The sequence below is a fragment of the Kryptolebias marmoratus genome, linkage group LG11 (genome assembly GCF_001649575.2).
Source record: "Kryptolebias marmoratus isolate JLee-2015 linkage group LG11, ASM164957v2, whole genome shotgun sequence".
NCBI lineage: Eukaryota > Metazoa > Chordata > Actinopteri > Cyprinodontiformes > Rivulidae > Kryptolebias > Kryptolebias marmoratus.
This window is the reverse complement of record NC_051440.1, coordinates 27,371,619-27,390,559: the sequence shown is the minus strand read 5'-3', so window position 1 is coordinate 27,390,559 and position 18,941 is coordinate 27,371,619. Positions and strand designations below refer to the sequence as shown.

General features: G+C 41.6%; 1 protein-coding gene and 2 long non-coding RNA genes across 3 annotated transcripts in view; all 3 read left to right on the top strand.

The window, feature by feature from the left end:
- The first annotated feature begins 264 nt into the window (after positions 1-264).
- cpne2 (copine II) lies at positions 265-15,040 on the top strand. Its single transcript, XM_017438981.3, has 7 exons — positions 265-755; positions 2,704-2,837; positions 4,075-4,129; positions 4,449-4,500; positions 5,713-5,846; positions 9,084-9,320; positions 14,123-15,040. Exons 1-7 carry the CDS (start codon positions 570-572, stop codon positions 14,228-14,230), a joined length of 906 nt encoding a protein of 301 aa, XP_017294470.3. The 5' UTR covers positions 265-569; the 3' UTR covers positions 14,231-15,040.
- A 1,520-nt stretch (positions 15,041-16,560) lies between these two features.
- On the top strand, positions 16,561-18,164 carry LOC112449779. Its single transcript, XR_003038312.2, has 2 exons — positions 16,561-16,670; positions 17,098-18,164. It is a non-coding gene; the product is annotated as an uncharacterized LOC112449779 (long non-coding RNA).
- Positions 18,165-18,741: 577 nt separating this feature from the next.
- Positions 18,742-18,941, top strand: part of LOC119617436 — a 2,718-nt gene continuing 2,518 nt past the window's right edge. Inside the window, exons 1-2 of the long non-coding RNA XR_005233684.1 lie at positions 18,742-18,759; positions 18,839-18,922. This is a non-coding gene — a long non-coding RNA (uncharacterized LOC119617436). The remainder of the gene's footprint in view (positions 18,760-18,838; positions 18,923-18,941) is intronic.

The following is an 18,941-nucleotide window of genomic DNA, read 5'->3' as shown; positions in this document are numbered from 1 at the left end:
GGGAGGAGGCCCAGAGGAAGACCCAGGACACGCTGGAGGGACTGGGAACGCCTTGGGATTCCCCCGGAGGAGCTGGACCAAGTGGGGAGAGGGAAGTCTGGGTCTCCCTGCTTAGGCTGCTGCCCCCGCGACCCGACCCCAGATAAGAGGAGGAAGATGGATGGATGGATGGACGGACGGACGGACGGATGGATGGATGGACGGATGGATGGATGGATGATGGATGGATGATGGATGGATGATGGATGGATGGATGGACGGATGGATGGATGGATGATGGATGGATGATGGATGGATGATGGATGGATGATATGGAAGTCTAGTTGCTGTAACTTTTATAGCACCCTAACCCAAATATCAAGCAGATATTCTTCACTCTGAGAGTCCAGAGAAAAGTTCCCACAGACTCTGACTCCTCCCTCCCTCCATCCGACTCTGACTGTTTAACTCTGAACGTGTCAGAGATCCTGGCAAATATTCAACAGGGAGACCAATAATAAAAGTGAGGAGTGAGTGTCAGCTTGTCAGCTGGTTGACAGTAATGTGTCGGCATTAAGCTCAGGAATCAGATGCTTCTCTCCATCTTCGTCTCAATCCAAACATCTCGCTCCAGCTGTTTACTGTGTTTTTATTTAATCTACTTTGTATTGAAATGCCTAGCAGCCCCGAAGCGCAGGAGAAGTTGCTGTCATCAGATTCACAGCTGTCACACTAATATCGTCTGTCAGCAGAGAGGCCACTGCAGGACGAGCACGGTAATAGTTCACGGATGATTTTCATCCATCAAATGTCAGTTTGGTGACACATATTTTCAACCACATGGAGGAAAACCAAAACAAGCAGGAGAGGAAGATGGACTCCAGAAATAAACTTCTCTTCCTGCGAAACAGAGAAAATATTCATGAAGGCACATTTAAAAAAAAAAATCACTTATTTGTTTTATTATCATAAACAAACAGGTGGTAGAATTGGTGAGAAGTGATTTCTCTGCCTGTTTTTAAGCTTATATTGAATTTATTTTTAGCTCTTTATTGTCATAGGAAGGGTGATTTAGGAATAAACTCACCTCAGCTTAACAGCTTTTTGTTTTTTAAATTCAGAAGTAATTTAGTTTTTGCATTATTATCCAACAAAAATGGTTACAAGTTTGATTTTATTCACAGCTTAAAGACCTGTCACCCATCTGATATTTTATTATTGCAAAGAACTAGATTATTTTTTGCATTATTGTGCAAAAGAAAAATTGAAAAACAAGGAATTATGTTATGTTCTGGTATAAAAATGTTAACCAGCTTTCCTTGAAGGATACATATTGCCCGCCTTGTTTGTTAAAGCATTAAATAAAGTTCTTGTGCAGTCAGTTAGCATTCAGAGTCTGCGTTGGGATGATGGAGAGGTTTTTATTATGGATCTGCCGGGTCAGGTTGACTTGTGGAAACGTTCAGCTTCTCTCCGTCTCTGTATTCAGACATCCAAACACTTTTCCTGGAAGCTCGGCTTACTTTTGGCAGAAACAAGTAAAAAAAAACACCAGTTTTAACAAAAATCATCTACAGTTCAGTATATAAGACCAGTTACAGTTAATTCTGCTGCCACACCAGATTTCAGCTCTGTAACTGTAAAATTAACTGAGCTGAAGCCTTTTTTGTGTTCCTGAGTTTAAGATGGACATCCCAGAATCCATGCAGTGCTTCATGATGATGTTTTGCTAACAGACAGATAAACTGTTTCCTGGTCGAACCTGAATGCTGTTGTTTCGTAAGCCTCCTCGTGGCTCCAAGCAGGCGGGTCAGACTAATCTCTGGAGAAGCTGTAAGGAGTCGAGGAGGTGGAGGTTTTTGGTTGGATTCTTGTCGGCACACAGACCGCTGTTCACCGCCGCAGGAAAAGACCTGTCACTTTTAATATTGTGTGTGTTTGTACACCGTGTACCGATCAGCACAGTGTCTCCTGTTTGTCTTTATGGTTTCAGGGCCAGGGCTTCTTCTGCAGACCCCTCTCTGCAACAACATTTAGCTTTTTGTTCCAAATGTCAAAAATACTGCGAAACATACAGTTTTACTCCCCGAAATACATCCGCTGCATGCCTCCAGGTCCGTTTGTACTTCTGTCTGTCAGGAAGGGGGGAGATGGAGGCGAACACAGACTGCAGAGAAAAACAAACAGCTGACGAGGCAGCAAAACTAAACGTAGCAAAAAAAACAACGATCCAGCGGCGTGTGGAGGAGACGACCAGGCTTTTAAAACACAGGAGGTGATTAGGAAAGTGGGCACAGGTGGAACGATTACCAGAACCCGGGGCAGGAAGACACCAAACAAGAACTCAAACAAAAACAATAAACCCAAATCCCCACACTGTCCAGTCACGCCCTGCAGCTTTGGTGACTCGAACCCAGACAGGAAACAGCAGCCATCTTTAAATCTCCTTTCTTCAGTTCATACCCACCTTGTCACCACTTTGTACCCATCTTAGCTGCTCCCAAACGTTAATGAAATAATCTACTTGAGTACGTTTTTAAATCCAAGAACTTCCTATAAAAGTTCACTTTTCTGCAGCTTTCTTTGTGACACTTTTAGTTTATTTAAAAGCCAGTTTATAAAAGCCTCAGTTTCACAGAATTATTCCACCATCGTGAGTTTGTTAAACATGTCGAAAACACTGATCTCTGAGCAGTCCTCTGATCGGTCTGTGTGTTTCTACAGGTCGGGATCGACTTCACGGCGTCTAACGGGAACCCCCGGGAGCCGTCCTCCCTCCACTACATCAACCCTCTGGGCAGCAACGAGTATCTGTCGGCCATCTTAGCTGTGGGACAGATCATACAGGACTACGATACGTGAGTAATGACATCCTGCAGTTATATTATGAGCCTCACTGGTGAATAATTAACTGTTTTAGATAAATCTGATGAAGCAGGTGGCTTTGGCTGGTATATATAGAGCTAGAATATATAGAGCGCAATGTGATGGCTTCAAATCAAACTAAATCCAGGATCTTATTTACTTATATTTACTATATGCAGATCACTTCTGACCCGTATGAGGTAAAAAAAGGGGAAATGTCAGATGAGCCTGACAGTTTGCCGCCCATCTCAAACTACCTCGTCGTGAATTATTTAGTGAGGATGAGGAAAACCTACACCACGGAGGAGCTGAGCTCATAAAATCAGTGTTTCAGCAGATTTGTAGAGGATGTCTGAAATAACAAAGGGTAAATAATACCAACATGCATGTTGACGGCGCGTTTATGGATTTAAATCAGAACTAAAACTGCTCCAGCATTTTATTTATAACTATAATACAACCGTAACAGTTGCTATTGTTGTGCTATTTGTTAAATATGACAAAATCCTTTAATTTTAATTTCATTTGTTAGCTTTTGGAGTTAGCACACAGCAGAGCTGATTCTCTACAGAAGAGACGTTTTAAATCATGAAATTGTTAATTTTAGCACTCCAACATTACCTAACAGGACTAACTTTTACTTTACGGAAATGAAAGTGGTCCGAGCAGATTTTAAATGTCCTTCATGTTTCCTGATTTTCAGAATAACCAGCGACACTAATTTGGCTCCAGCTCAGTCCGTTTGACAGATAACGAGCTGGAAATTTGTGTTGTAGTTGCTGAGAGTCATCCAAAATACATCTACTGAGCACTAACAGGTCCTGCAGGATCTTTGTTTAACATTTTAAGATAGAGTGATAATGATAAAGTGAAAGTTTGTCTCTTTTATTGAGTCAGAAGATGAAAAGTTTAGGAAACGCTGTGTTTTAATTACGTTATTCACTCGAAAACAACTCTTTAAACAAAAGGGTTTGGCATCAGTTAGCACCCCCCTTTCATTTATCTGATTAATATAATATCAAAGTATTTTAGGAATCACTTAAAACTGAACATAACGTGAAGAGAAAATGGTTCTTTTTCATTTCTGCTCTTCTGTAAACCTCAGAATGTGTTTCTATGAGAACAAGGTAACAGGATTTCCTCTGCTGTCTGAATCCGACGCTCGTTGCCTTTGAATCACAAAAAAAAATTAACGAATATTTCAATCTGTTGTCATGGTTTCCTCCTCAGCGACAAAATGTTTCCTGCTCTTGGATTCGGAGCCCAACTCCCACCAGACTGGAAGGTACGCACGCGTCGACGCTGATGTTGTTGTTGTTGTTGTTGTTTGGGAGCAGAAATCAGAGCTGCTACGAAACAAACACACAAACTTACAGTAAGCGTGACCTGTAGACGTTCTTTACGAACACAAACGAAACTGTACGCATCATGCATGCATATTCAGATGATTACACAACTGTCAAGCCATCTGTTACCATGGCGCCGAGCGGATGAAAAGGACAAAGACGCCGTGCTCAGAGAGACGGAGGGAGGGAGGAGGTGTGGGAGAAACTGACTGGATTCCGAAGGATGAAGAATAAATGAATCTTTTCTGGTCTCTGCAGGTTTCACACGAGTTTGCCATCAACTTCAACCCGACGAACCCGTTCTGTTACGGTGAGCGACTTTAAACCGCTGCAACTTTAACGATATAAGATTACAGTTTATAAAAACACACCCATGATTTGGATTTGACTCCATTCCTCGAGGGCCGCTGTCCTGGAGGTTTTAGGTGTTTCTGCTCCAACACACCTGATTCAAACGGTTTAATCACCTCCTCACCGAATCATCAGGTTCTCCAGGAGCACGGCAACAAGTTGTCCATTTAAACCAGGTGTTTTAAAGCAAGAACACGCCTAAAACATGCAGGAGAGCGGCCCTGACACCTGTGACTTACACACAAAGGATGCTTTAAGATTATCTTCTAACAAACTCAAAGAGAAAGATCTTATTGGAATATACAGTTTGTTGCTCGCTGCTGAAAAGCGAAGGTGGATCATAATATTTCTGTGAGTTTGTGTTTATGTATTTATTACCATAAACCACAACATACCTTCTAATGAAACTCTCAAGAAGTAACGTTTATTATTCTCAAAGTTTGACCAAAATGACAACATTCATTCCAAGTGTCGCCCTCACGTCATGGAAACGCTGTCAGCGTGCTCCACCATGATAAAAAACCATCACAATCAGCTCTAAAGTTCCTAATATGACCTGAAGTTCCTGCAGAGACCGTCTGCAGATGGACTTATCAAATAAATTAATTCATAAACTGGCCTTTAGTTAAAGAAAATACAAATCAAACCACTGAAACATGTTTTGAATCAAAACCATTCACGTCTAAGGGTGGAAATATTAAGTTTGGTGCCCTTCTTCAAAATAAAAGCACAAACTTTTAAAACAGTTCCCTGCTGGGCTTTTGTTTAAATGTTGATATTTGGGCAGGACAGGATGCAGATCAGCTGAAGTCCTCAAATAAATAAATAAAAATACAGAACAGCTGAACGGAGGTAATGTTATATATAAAACATTCCTCTATAAAAACTCAGTGTGCAACTTTTCCAGCAAGAATTCTTCCATCGCTCGGTCCATCATTTTCATTCATAAACTGATGCAAAATGAAAATGAAAATGTCTTGTACTGCATGCATTTGTCTATTTTAAAGTAGTGTGTAAAAAGTTTTATACAACGAAAGAAACAGCAAAGTTAGTGTTGGCATCAAATTATCCGGTTGCAGCTGGAGACTCATTCACCAAATTAATAAAAAATAATCTTGAGTTTTCCCTCCTTATAAACGCTGTTTTCTCTCCTGCCTTCCTTCCTCTGCAGGTGTGGAGGGCATCGCCCAGGCTTACTCTGCCTGTCTGCCTCACATCCGTTTCTACGGCCCGACAAACTTTTCTCCGATCATCAGCCACGTCGCTCGCTTCGCCGCTCAGGCCCTGCAGCAAGACAAGGCAGCGGTGGGTGACAACAACAACAACAACTTTATTTCACTACGAATTAATGCAGCTTGTATTTTAGGACCAGCTCTGCATGTTTAGGAGGCAGAAAGCTGCAGAAATCAGAACCATGTCTCTGTCCCACGTCCGCTGATCCACCTGTCCATCAGCAGGACAGGTGTGCTCCATTTAGGAGCTTTTTGATGCTTGATTTTAATGAAGAAAATGTGACTTCTTGCCTAGAAACATTTGAATTATGCAGTTTGTTTTAAAAACACTGAATTTTGTGCGGATCTTTGGTTGTAGATTGATTTTATTTTTATTTTATGTGACATAAACCAAACAGTGACAAAAGCCAAAGTTTATTTTTACTGATCTTCTTATGCTTTTACCAGCAATTCACTTTTCAATCTGATTTAATTATCTCTGTGGTGCATTCTTTAAAGTTTACTCATTAACATATAAAAATATGAGATTAGAAAGAAGTATTTCTTTAGTGACATTATCCCATAATAAACATTGATTGAGATCCTCTGAATTTTAGTGATTTTAATGATACTTTTAAGAAAAACATTGCTCTTCCTTCTCAGCACGTAGCTACAGAGGCTACAACACAGCCTGAGTGACACGCTGCAGGGTCCTAGTGCCTGACCTGTTAGTTTAAGCTGCTGCCACACAAACCCTTTAAAGTGATGGAGACATTTTCAGCCATCAGTTCACCAGACGGGAGACAGTTCCTATTTTTTTTTTGGAAACCTGGGCCTTATGAGATCTTATTACATTTATAAAAAAAAAACAACAACAACTAAACAGTTTGGAAGATAAAGTGAGGCTGGATGATGAGTTTTAAAGTTTTATAAACAGTCAAATAAGGTTATGTGTTGTATTTAATAGGTGTTTAGACAGATCCACACCACTACACCACATTAATATAAATGATTAGAGGTTTGTTTAGTCAGAAAGTCCCAGATCCTTCACCACGTTTTCCCGTTTCATCGCAGCATCACACACCGAGACTGAAGTGATGTGACATGAAGTGTAGATCTCACTTTGAGGCTTCCACTCTTCTCTCCTGCGAACAATGATTTAACTCGTCATAGATTGTGTAATAACTGCCTGTCTCTGTGCTCTTACACATCCCTTCAAGCTCAGCGGACTGAATACGGATGTCTGAGAGGCTTTTCTTCCTTTATTTGTTCGTTCAAACCCCTCAGTTCTGCTTCACTGCTTTTTTTCCCTATTCTTTCCCCTTTTTATTTGATTTAATAATCATATTTTTCTCTGTATCTCAGAGCAACTCACACCAAAGGAAGCAGACATGACACTAATTTGTGTTTACTCGCCAGTGAAACAAGAAGCCGTCGTGTAGCGAGCGCCTGTCAGAAACTCTGATGGCCTACGGGACAAACAAGTCCGTGCATCTGTTGTGTCAGGATCCTGCAGAGTGGATCAGAACCATGCAGCCGTGCAGCTGGGACCCTGACCAGGATTTTCACACCTTCTGCACCCAAACGATGTTGTTTATCTTATTCTCTCCTTTAATTCCTTCTCGGCCTGATAAGGTCAGGACTTTTCTGCATTCATTCCTGTTCTCATTAAGGTAAAAAACAAGCAGCTTTTTGATGCACTGGCTGGTAATACGGCAGAATTTAATCACCAGCCTTTTCGAGTCTCTTACTTCTGTGTAAACACACTTTAATGAGGATGTTGTGTGCTTTAATTCTCTGGTCCGATGACATTTGAACAAGGCAAACTGAAGAAACCAGGAATCATGCAACTGATCATTTCTTTACAGACAACTTTTTCAAATTTCTGTTATTGCAAAGAAGCTTTACAGCCTAAAATCTGCCTGAAAACGTACAAACTAGCCTTCCTAGATCACAGCCTTTCATGACAGAAATGCTTTTGTGGTTTAATGATTCTCAATGTTGTTGTACAATAAATGTTTCTTGAAGGACTTTAGACATATTATACTGACACCTTCTCTTGCTGACCGGACAGGAGCTGCCATGTTGTATTTTTGGAACCAGCGTCTGCTCAGTAACGATGTGAGCAGAGTAAATTGAGAAAATAGAGAACTCCTGCAAATGTTGTGAGACTTATAAGTCTCTGACATTTGCAGCCCAGTGAGATAAATACCTTAGACATGGATTGCTGGCCTGCAAACACTCTCTTTTTCCTCAGAACTGTGAGGCGCTAACTCGTCTCCGGTGGTCTCAGCTCAGGTAAATACAACCCTGAGGTCCGGGTCAGGCCCCAGAAATTCAACATCTGGTTAGGAAAAGAAAAATAATACAATATTTCTTTTCTTTTCTTCTTGAAATGAATAATTTTCTAGCCTTCTCACAGAAGCTGTGCTCCTGTCACCATAGTAACTGACACATAAAATGAACCCGAGTTTCCGCTGCTGTAGCGTGACATCAGCACGTCATTTTAAAGCATTAAATGCCTCCGACATGTGAAGCAGCTGATGTTCGTGCAGATGTGTGACACTCAGACACTTCTACAGGATTGTCCCTCCCTGCAGCATGTCTCCTGCACACATCTGAAAGGAGTGCAGTGGCTGGGTATCATTATGCTCCCACGGTGCTTTTTGTCCCTAATTGCACCCTGTCACCCCGCGGGGAACAAAAGGCGCACAAAGGATTGTACTCGTCTGTGTGATGTGTGCCAGAATCCTTTTGTTTCTGTAAGGAAATGATTGTAGACCCTTTTCTTGTTTTATATTACAGCCAGTTCAAACACAGGAGTGAGTTACACACAATGAGTGTGTGGACCACCTGCTGAGGTAGTGTGTGTTGGAGAAAGTGTGTGTTTTTCGGTTTCTGCTCCTTGGATAATGAGAGAACCTGTAACTGGTGACACAAAGCTGCAGGCCGGTGCGGCTCAGCCTGTTTGTGTGATAATGACTCTCTAATGAGCGCTGCTGCGAGCACATAAACGAGACGGGCTTCAGAAGCCTCCCTGCGCCGCGTTTGTGGGATTTTCTACCGAGCAAAGGCGGCTTGTGGCTTCACCGAGTCTGTTCTTATCGGAGGACCACAGTTTGCATTCTGCTGGATAGAATTCATGGCGGTCTGTCTTCATAGCAAAGAAAAAACAATAAACTATTAGACAGATTTTAATGAAAATAATCGTTGCATGAAAATCTACAACTGAAACTCCATTCAAGATGGCTGAGTTTCCTTTTGGGATCGATTAAAGTATTTATATATAAAATGTCTGATTTTTCCCCTTTCCTCTGTTATCTCTGTGCAGCAGTACTTCACGCTCCTCATCATCACAGATGGAGTCATCAGCGACATGGATGAGACCCGCCACGCCATCGTGCAGGCCTCCAAGCTACCCATGTCCATCATCATCATCGGCGTTGGCAACGCAGACTTCGCTGCCATGGAGTTCCTGGATGGAGACGCCAGCGTCCTGAGGTCCAACACGGGCGAGGAGGCGGTCCGGGACATCGTGCAGTTTGTTCCTTTCAGGGATTTCCGTAATGTGAGTATTAATGACGACTTTAGGCTTCTGCTTTTTGTGTAGAGTTCATAAAACATTTTCACCTTCCTGCCTTCCTGACAGATGTGAACTGAATATAAAATGGTGTTGAGGTTGATCCACAGATGTTACGCCTTTAAGGCACAGAGTCGAGTTGGGGAGCCTGCCTGAAAAGTGGGCGGCTTGTGAAGCTTCACTCCAAAGTCAGTATCTCACTTGGCTGTGACTGTTGATGACAAACTGCTAACAGCATTCAGGAGGGAATCTCCTGTCTTAAAATGGCTTTCATTTCCTCACGCAAGTCGTCGGGACTTGCATGAATTTCGAGCACGAGTTGTCACAAGCATCTTCTCAGTTTGGGTTCTGGAATTTTCTTAAAATGCCACCTGTTTATTTTTCCCACTGTATGGAAACTTTGAGACTGTTTGCATTGTTTGCATTTGCAAAATATAACATGCATCGAAATATTTGTGAAAAAATCCTTCTGTAGACCTCTCAGCTGCAGTGGTGCCATTTTACCGTGACCAACTGGGCAATAACAGGCCGGTGATGCCCTCAGAGATGTCGGGGTGCACCCACACCATGTTCATTAATATCCTACATTTAGTTTATTTCCTCCAAGTCCTGCAATCTGTGCTTAAATACCCAGGAGCTGCAGACTCTCAGTGCAGGTGTAATGAAGCAGATGCTAGCAGAGAAAGCACAACCTACCCCGCTTGTGTTTTTTGCAAACATGTTAATTATTTTAGGAACTGAAGGCTTGATTTAAATAGAACTGACATACAGGTTTATTCAGAAAACATCTGAGGCTACAGCCTTGAATGTACGGCTCAATAAACCACAAAAATTAAATCAGAAATGTGTGCACGGCTGCCAAAGAGGGTAAGAATGGCCTGAAATGAAGTTTTACAAGTCGGGCTCGTGAAACAACGAACAATTTATAATTTGTTCACTTAAAACACGACTGAACGGCTTGCCGCTCACAAACACTCAGACTTCCACGAGACTGAAAAACTTTCTAATTTTCTTGCAACTTTAAATTGCGAACTCGTCGCAGTCGTCATCAACGCCGCCTCTGGATTACACTAACAGCACATCTTTACTGCTCATAGAAAGATGAACCTGTTGTGTGAGAAGGGTTAAAGGCTGCTTTTAATCAGCCTGTGGTGTCTTCACCGGACAGAGCTGCAGCTAATGAGGAGATATACAAGAAAACTTCTTGTCTTGAATTATAAAGAAGAAACACAAACACCAGTTACAGTAAAATTCTCAAACCGTCCACAAATATAACCCTCCCAGAGAGGTTTGATGTCTGTGTTAACCAGTAAATGTTGTGCAGCTTTATTTATCTAACGACACCGTGTCACGCTGTCTGAATGGAGACGGGAGCCTGTTGCTTCTCTCATTGTGTTTTATCACAGCGAACACACACCGAGCTCAAAGGTTCGGCTGGTTATCTCGCCCTCAGCAGAGACACCGTGAGCCGAACCGATGAGCTCACGAGCTCAGATTATGTTAACGAGGGTCCGTGCACGTGTGCTGCAGGAGAGCATGGAGGTTAATTAGCATGTGCGCACTTCCAGCTCGTTGGCTGTGAGTCTCATTAGTGCGGCGTGGGGGCATGGCGGTGGTTTTTGGGGTGTGTGTGTGGGCTGGCGGTGGGTGGACTGACTTCCTGTCGTGGGAAGAACAGACAATGTTTACTGGCTTCGTTCCAGGCTGTTGGTGGGCGAGAGAGCAGCCAAACGAACAGAGAGAGAGAGGCAGACAGGAAATGGAGAAATCTAAACCTGACTTTTACTAATTATTCTCACAAAATGGAAACTGTAAATGACTTTTTTTGGACAAGGAATGAGTTATAGTCGCTGTAATTAAAGTTTAAACCTGAACAAAAGTTGACCTGATTTCCTGTGGTGTTGTTAAAATGCAGAAAGGTTTCTCAGCCAGTCTGAGGGACCCCAGTCCTTCTGTCTCTCAGGGGGTTTGTGTTTTTAAACTTCTGTAGGAGTAAAGAGGAGAACATACAACTAAATGAGCTCAGCAAACTCATACATGGTTAAAACTTTCAGGCCCTCTCTCTACATTTCTGCAGATTATTTTTCTGTTGAATTTGCACCTCTTGTCTTCATGCAAATAGAAGTTGGTGACCAGACAAAAAAACTTTCCAAAGTGGAGATTGTTTAAAAACTTAGCTCATTCTGAAGTGTTGGTTTGGTTTGTTAAAAGTTTCAGAACCGTAGTTTTGGACTAAAATACGATCTCTGATAACTTAAAGCAACTCAAATAAGCAATATTTTCAAATTTCACTCCACAAAATAACCTTTTTTTCAAACTGCTCTGGTTTTAGTTCTGACAGCTGCTTGAATGACTCCAAAGGTTAAATTTTGGTGGTGATCCGGTTTAAGTTCAAGGTCAAAGGTCACAGATCAGCCCGTGAACTGACCCTGTGACAAGTCATCGGTGATCACTGTTGATTGCAAGGTTCATGGGGTCAAAGGTCAAGGTCCCAGGTAACTTATCTCTGCTGGTTCTGGTTCCGGATGTGTCCGTTGGTCTGTCAGCAAAGATCAGGTAAAAACTAACAACCAGATTTTATTGTTTTTTTTAAGGAGACTGTGTGAGGAAATAATTTTAAATAAAAGCTTCAGGTCGGGGAGAGGAGAGCGCGGCGAACCCAACACTCAGACTTATAGGGTTCATTTATTTTTAAATAAAAAGAAACTAAAACAAAATGCAAAATCAAACTATAACAGGCGCAGAAAACATGACAAAGCAGAACATAACATAAGATGGTTCAAAATGACATGGACCAGCGAGCGGGCGGAGGAAATGACCGGGTTTTAAAGGCAGAGGGTCATCAGGTGAGGCTCAGCTGGCAGGGAGGACAGGTGACTGACTGGCAACTAAATAACAGAATAAAAGAAACAAATAAACCCAAATTTAAACATGAAAAATAATATCTAAGATCTTTGCAGCAGAATCAGAGTCACGAGTTGAAAGGTGGGAGAAAGAAAGATATTTCGGTCTCTCTAAACCCTGGGTCCCTAAAACATTTCCTTTAAATAATTTTAATATTATTTATAGAATGAGAACAGCGGGGCATCATGGGTAAACTAACCTTTAGAATAATTGACTTGAAGCGGTAATTCACAGCTGATATGAATCACAGACGGAGCCCGCTCCACAATCAAGAAACAAAAGCTGAAATATCTGCAGCAGGAACCTGCAGGAGTGCTTTTCCTGATTAATGCTTTCAAATAAATGAGAGCACTTTTGTTTTTGAGCCTAAATTTAGCAGAAAGCCGCAGTTAGTGAAGCCAGCGGGTGAGTTTTGTCCACAGGAGCGCAGATATTTTCAGAAAAACACTTTTCTATAAACAAACAATACAGACGTCCCAAACATACAAGACTCTGACCGCACCGGCAGCCGGGACAAACAGGATGTTTCTGTTTTATCTAATAATTCACTCATTTGCATCAGTCGATGCGTCAGCAGCTCCAATAATAACAATAAATACTGAGCAGGAAACTCTAGAGACATAAAAAACAAACAAGTCATTTAAACTTCATCCTTACACTCTGAAAACTGCTGGGTTATTTTGATAACTCAACTGTTGGGTGGAAGCACCTCTTCTTTAGGGTGCATTAGGTAAAAATACACCCTAAAATAAGATTTATTGAATTTTATTGGCTTTGTTAGTAACTTCAGTTTGTACAAGACAGTCAGTTTGGGTTCTTTAAAAAGCATCAGCAGCCTTTGGGTTGTTCTTTTTTTTACAAAACCAGAGATCTTAAACAATAACAAGCTGGAGTATTACATAAAACAGCCAGGCATATAACCGGTACTTCTGAGGTATGTCCTGAGAACTTACCTGGCACCTACAGAGTATCTACCAGGACTAGGTTGCATTATGAAGTAACTTGTTGCCCTGTACTTGTGTGTACCTTGTACCTGTAAGTACCTGTAAGTACCTGTAAGTACGAGGTACGTTCCCGGAAAGATCATCTATATATGCATCTATATTTTACCTCTAGATGTCCCTAAACCCTGGAACCTTAACCAGACCCTCCAGGATTTCGCGACGTTGCGATCACAACTATTAACGCAAAATCAAGCAAATCCTGCGAAATTGCAACTTTTTGTAATTTTGCCCAAAACATTGCAACTTTAACCCAATATTTATTGTTTCTGAAGTGATTCGCCACCGTTTCTGCGGTCTAGTCTCTTCTCTGTGGGTTTGTGTAGCGTGGAATACAAAATAACCTCAAATAACTCAGGAAGAAGACGCGTGACGTCACTTCCTGTTAACATCAGAATGCCGGGAGCGTGCAGGAGCAGCGATCGAAGCCAAAATGTGCGCTAATGCTTCACATTTGCCCACAAAGATTTCAGCAAACCAGTTTCCTCCCCAGCTGCAGCTGTTTTGCACGTCCTGCAGTGTAATCATGGAACATAAACGCATCGACAAACACTTTGTGTCTGCAAAACATGTGAGGAGAGCTGCAGACCAGGGACAATCCAGAAATGCTCATGAATGTCAGTTTAGAAGCTATCAAAGTTCTCAAATAAAGCACCTTTTGAGAATGTCAATGTTGGTTGGGAATTATCTTACAAAACTAGGAAGTTTTTTTTGGTTTATATATTAAAAGTTAAGTTTTTTTATTGATTTTTTTCGTCGCATCTTTTAGGAAAATGCCCTGCAAAATCAGGCATTTTAGCCCGCAACAATCACAAAAAATGCCCGCGAAATCCTGGAGGGATCGCTGAATTAACCATTTGTGGGTTTTTTGTTTTTCTCTCCCAGGCGCCGAAGGAGACCCTTGCCAAATCGGTCCTGGCCGAGTTGCCTCAGCAGGTCACCCAGTACTTCAAACAGAGGAATCTACCGCCCATCAACTCTGTGCCCGAGTGAGACGCTCGGAAAACCAGAACCCACGTGCTGTACATTAGCTTCACAAAACCCTAAATCTTTTGTTAACGCCAACTAAAGTAAAATAAAACTGTGTAGGTCAGGTGTTGTTAAAAACAAAGTTGTGGCCAAAATAAATGGGTTATAGTTGCAAAGTTTGATGAGTTTGAATCTATCAGAAATGATGTTCCAGCTCCCAGATGTGATGAGGGGGTGGGGCAGACCCTGATTTATCCAGATGTGGTATTTTATTTATTTATTTTGCATGTTGTTGTGCCATGTGACTGGACCTCTCTGGTGTAAAGTCTTTTTTTTTAAGTTGAACCGTGTCCGTGGTGGAACCTTCTCCAGTTTTTTGCTTCTGAGCTCACGTGTCGTGGAGCGGGTCCGAGCAGAGGGGAGGGGGCGGGTTGAACTCCACCAATCAGGCTGCAGCTGGAAAACCAACACCTGAAGCTGCAGGAACTCGTTAGGCTGATTAACGGGGAGCCATTTTATTAGCTTTTAAATAAAATCACTGTATTCCTTCTGATTTATGAGTTGATCCTGCATGTCGCCAGTATTTACAGACAGGATGATCACAAACGCATGTTTTATTAGTTGCTTGTTTTTAATTTGTAAAAATAACCTGGATGTAAATAATGAGATCCTCTAAAGAAAGTTAAGTATTAGATAATAAAGAACTCCGAAGTTTCAGATATGTATATGTTGAATGTATATTTCCATCATGCTGTTTCTGTAAGTTCCTGCCATGTTTAATGTACTTTTTATGCAGTGATGGGTTGTGTAATTAAACTACAGTGTGTAACGCTGCGTTTCTTTGTGCTAAATGTGTTACACATCCAAACCAAGTCAATAATCTGAAGGAAAGGTCAGCGAACATCGTAAACAGCAGCAGAGATGAAAATATGACGGCAAATTTCTGCAGATAATGATCTTAAGACGAACTCATGACAGACGTCTGAGCGCAGGAAAACGTTACGATGATTCTAATTTACTTTAAACAATAAGATGCAAAAATGATGCAATGTTACTGCAAATATTGTTTAAAATATCTATTTAATCCTTCCTTCTATTCATGTTGCAACTAATTAGGTTAATTATCAACAGATCAGTCAGAGAATAGAGGATGAAAAGAACATTTTAGTGTTTTTTTTTGTTTTTTCATTTAATAAAATGTTATAAAAAGAAACAAACAGGATAAGAGACAAAGATGTCAGGTTGAATTTCGGTTTCTGATGCAAACGAATGCATTTAGGTGTAAAAGTTAGGAACTAAAATATCTTGAAATGAGATGTGATTAAACTGAAAATGTCATGCTTGATAAAACAGACATTTCTGCTCTGTAAAATAAAATGTTCTCATCCTGAACGCGGTGCAAAGTGAAGACAGAGGCGACACAAAGAAACAAAGCCCAACGAGGAGGAAGAGAACGCTGACTCCATCGGAGGAGAGTTAACTCATCTGCACATCTGACTTGTTCTGCCTGGACTGAAGAGATAAAACATCTGAGAGGAAAAAACAATCTCCCACCTTCCAGTCTGGACACAAACTGTTGGTGACAGATGCTTTTCTTTGTTTGGCACACGTTAAAACTCAAATCCCCTGCTGATGTTCTTCTTTGCGTGTGTTCGTCATATTATTTGTTGTCATAGCAACTCCAGCCAGTGATCCTGAGCTCCATCTCCCGGTTTCACCCAGAAATCAGTTGCTGTTGGCCGAAGCTGAACACAATGACAGAAACACACACCCAGAGCCCCGTTTGATCCACTCCACGGAGCTGCTCAGGTTGTTTTCTGGACACCATCCCGACTTCTCACCTTCGCTGCCAAACGGCTCCTCGGTCTCAATCAGCCAACTGAGCTGGGCTCCAGATGCTCAGCTCTCCTGCCAGGGTCTAATGAGGACCGAATGCATATCCCACAATCCAATTAACCAAATTAGTTGTGTTCCACTCCAATTTATCGCATTAATTCTGTGGCCTGCGCTGGCCCGGTTCTGAGCCACAATTTTCAGCACAATTAAAAGCAGATAAATGCAGCTGCACTGAAAAACCATCAGCTGCAAAGTGAGGCCTGAGAGAAGTCAGGAAAACTTGTGAGGGGCGGCATTATTAGTTAATACTGTGAGGACAACACCAACCGTCGTCATCATCATCTGAAGCAGGTGTGGGTAACAAAGCTGATATTAGAAATACAACCGTGTCCAGTCCTGGTCCTGGTCCTGGAGGGCCTCCATCCTGCAGGTTTCAGGTGTTTCTCTGCTCTGACTCACCTGATCTGAATGACTCAGTGATTAACGAGCTGCTGCAGAACCTGAAGAGCTGCTGAGGAGCAGAGAAACACCTGAAACCTGCAGGATGGTGGACCTCCAGGACCAGGACCAGGACCAGGACCAGGACCAGGAGAGGACATCATGGGACCATAAATATCAGTCTGTTCAGGTCATATTAATTATCTCCTGGAAAATAAATGTTTTAGGATTGATTCTCTTGTCATTAGAAAGACAGAGAAGCCTAAACGGAAAACTACAAACCACAAAACCATCAACCCTAAAAATGATCTAGATTTTAGTCTTTTTGGGATGTTTGATTTATTAGGGTTGTTAGTATATATGTATATATTTTATTACATCTTTTTTCTTCATGTTTTCTGATGTTTGTTTCTTCATGTTTGCATTTCTGTCGTAGAGCAGAATGAGCTCCTGACGGAGGACTGTTTCTCTGAACGACCTGTGCCTAAATGTGTTAGGAGTTAGGAGATTATTCCATAAAACTAAAGACATTTTAATCAGAGTTTCCTGACATTCAGGTTTGTACTTATTCCAGCTTTTATGAAACTTTAGAATATCTCCGTCTCATATGTTTACAGTTTGCTCTAAAGCCAGAAATCAGAGGGGTCAGGATGGCTGTGGAGGAAAAGGAAAGAAAGTGGACCATCTTAAACAGAGACCTTTGAATCAGGATGCAAAGGAACAAAAATAACAGAAATAAACGGCACAGATCCACACGCTGGCCTAAATCCGTATCCAGCTACTGTTTCAGACTGAGAACTTAAAGGTTATTCTTTAAACTTCCTGGATAGATTTTAGTGGCTTTGGGTGAAAATATTGTTGGTTAACAAATCTCTTTACAAATACATGATCACCCATCTTCAGATTCTGGAGCTTCTAGATTCAAACCAGCCCAGATGCTCCTGGAGTTATTTCCAGCTGTGATCAACCAGTAATCAGATGTAAGATTAACTCCAGATTGATGCTTCTCTCCTGAACTTTACTTTGTGTTTCAGCTGAGGAACTTCTCAGTATTTAGCAGCTGACGCACAAGAACCAGAGCCTGTTTTGAAGGAACAGTGCTGCCCTCCGGTGGTTCTGTCTTCAGGACCCAGCTGCAGTTATTAAATGAAGTTAAAACGTGTCCCCTGCCTTTCAGGCTCCTGCTGACCTGTGTCAGGTGTTTATTTTACGAAGTAAAGAAGCTGCAGGAGGCGGAGTTCAGGTCGGGCTTCATCTCTTCAGCTTCTTCCCGGTGACACCTCTCCATCAGTGTGCTGGGACAAGTGACACGCTTCTGAGCAGCTGAGAAAAGCACTCGAGCAGAGCGACCCAGATAAGACTCCTAAAATAAGAATTTAGGATGGACAGAGTCAGGAGACGAGGTGAAATAGGTTGGGGAAAAAAAGCAAAGAAACGAAGAAGAAGACGAACCCAGCTGAGCTTCTCCTGCAGCTGTTTGAACTGAGTTCACAGCAAATATTAATGTCTGACTCCGTTTCCACGACAACCAGCCTCCTCATCATCAACACACCAAGCTGCCTGTTAGACCAGAGTTCCTAAACTTTTCTGCTTTCAACCCAAAACGACCCGAAACACCGACTACATGGCTGGTTTATACAAAGTTATTCACCAAAAAACCTCATTAAACATGTGTTTTTAGGCATTTATGACTAAATATTTATATATTTTATTTCATGGTCTCAGAGGAAAAATGAGAAGACTATGAATATCATCTACAGTTACTAATAAGTTGAACACTTTAAGGTGTGATTGGGCTCCAGACATTTTTCAGATTAAATCAGCAAGAACTCTTCTGGTTTCAAAACAACATTTAACTAATTAAGATTTAGGTTTTTCTTTGCATGGTTATCTGTTAGAGTTAAACTTTACTGTTCAGTCAACAAAAAGAGTCTATCAGGGGAAAAAAAACAGTAATGTTGCAAATAAATCAATCAAAAACCCAATAATGACCCAAGAAATCAAACAAATGCTTGTGAGAAAAAACTTTATTGAGATCATGTGCGTGTACACTACCTCCTGACACAGAATTAAATATAAATGCGTTAAAAATGATCCTAACTTTCATTTTTTTAATTTAGGAATCAAAAACAGTGCAAAAATGTTCCAAAAACAGAAAAACTTTAAGAGCCTCACATCAGGTGTGTTTCACCTGCAGAAACTACAGGAACCAGACCGCTTCAGGGACGAAAGGTTCTGGGAACCTTTTTGTTTGAACACATCTACAGGTGGGACTACAGGTGGGTCTATAGGACTACGGGTGGGACTATAGGACTAAGGTGGGACTACTGGACTTCAGGTGGGACTACTGGACTTCAGGTGGGACTATAGGACTTCAGGTGGGACTACAGGTGGGACTACAGGTGGGACTATAGGACTTCAGGTGGGACTATAGGACTACAGGTGAGACTACAGGTGGGAC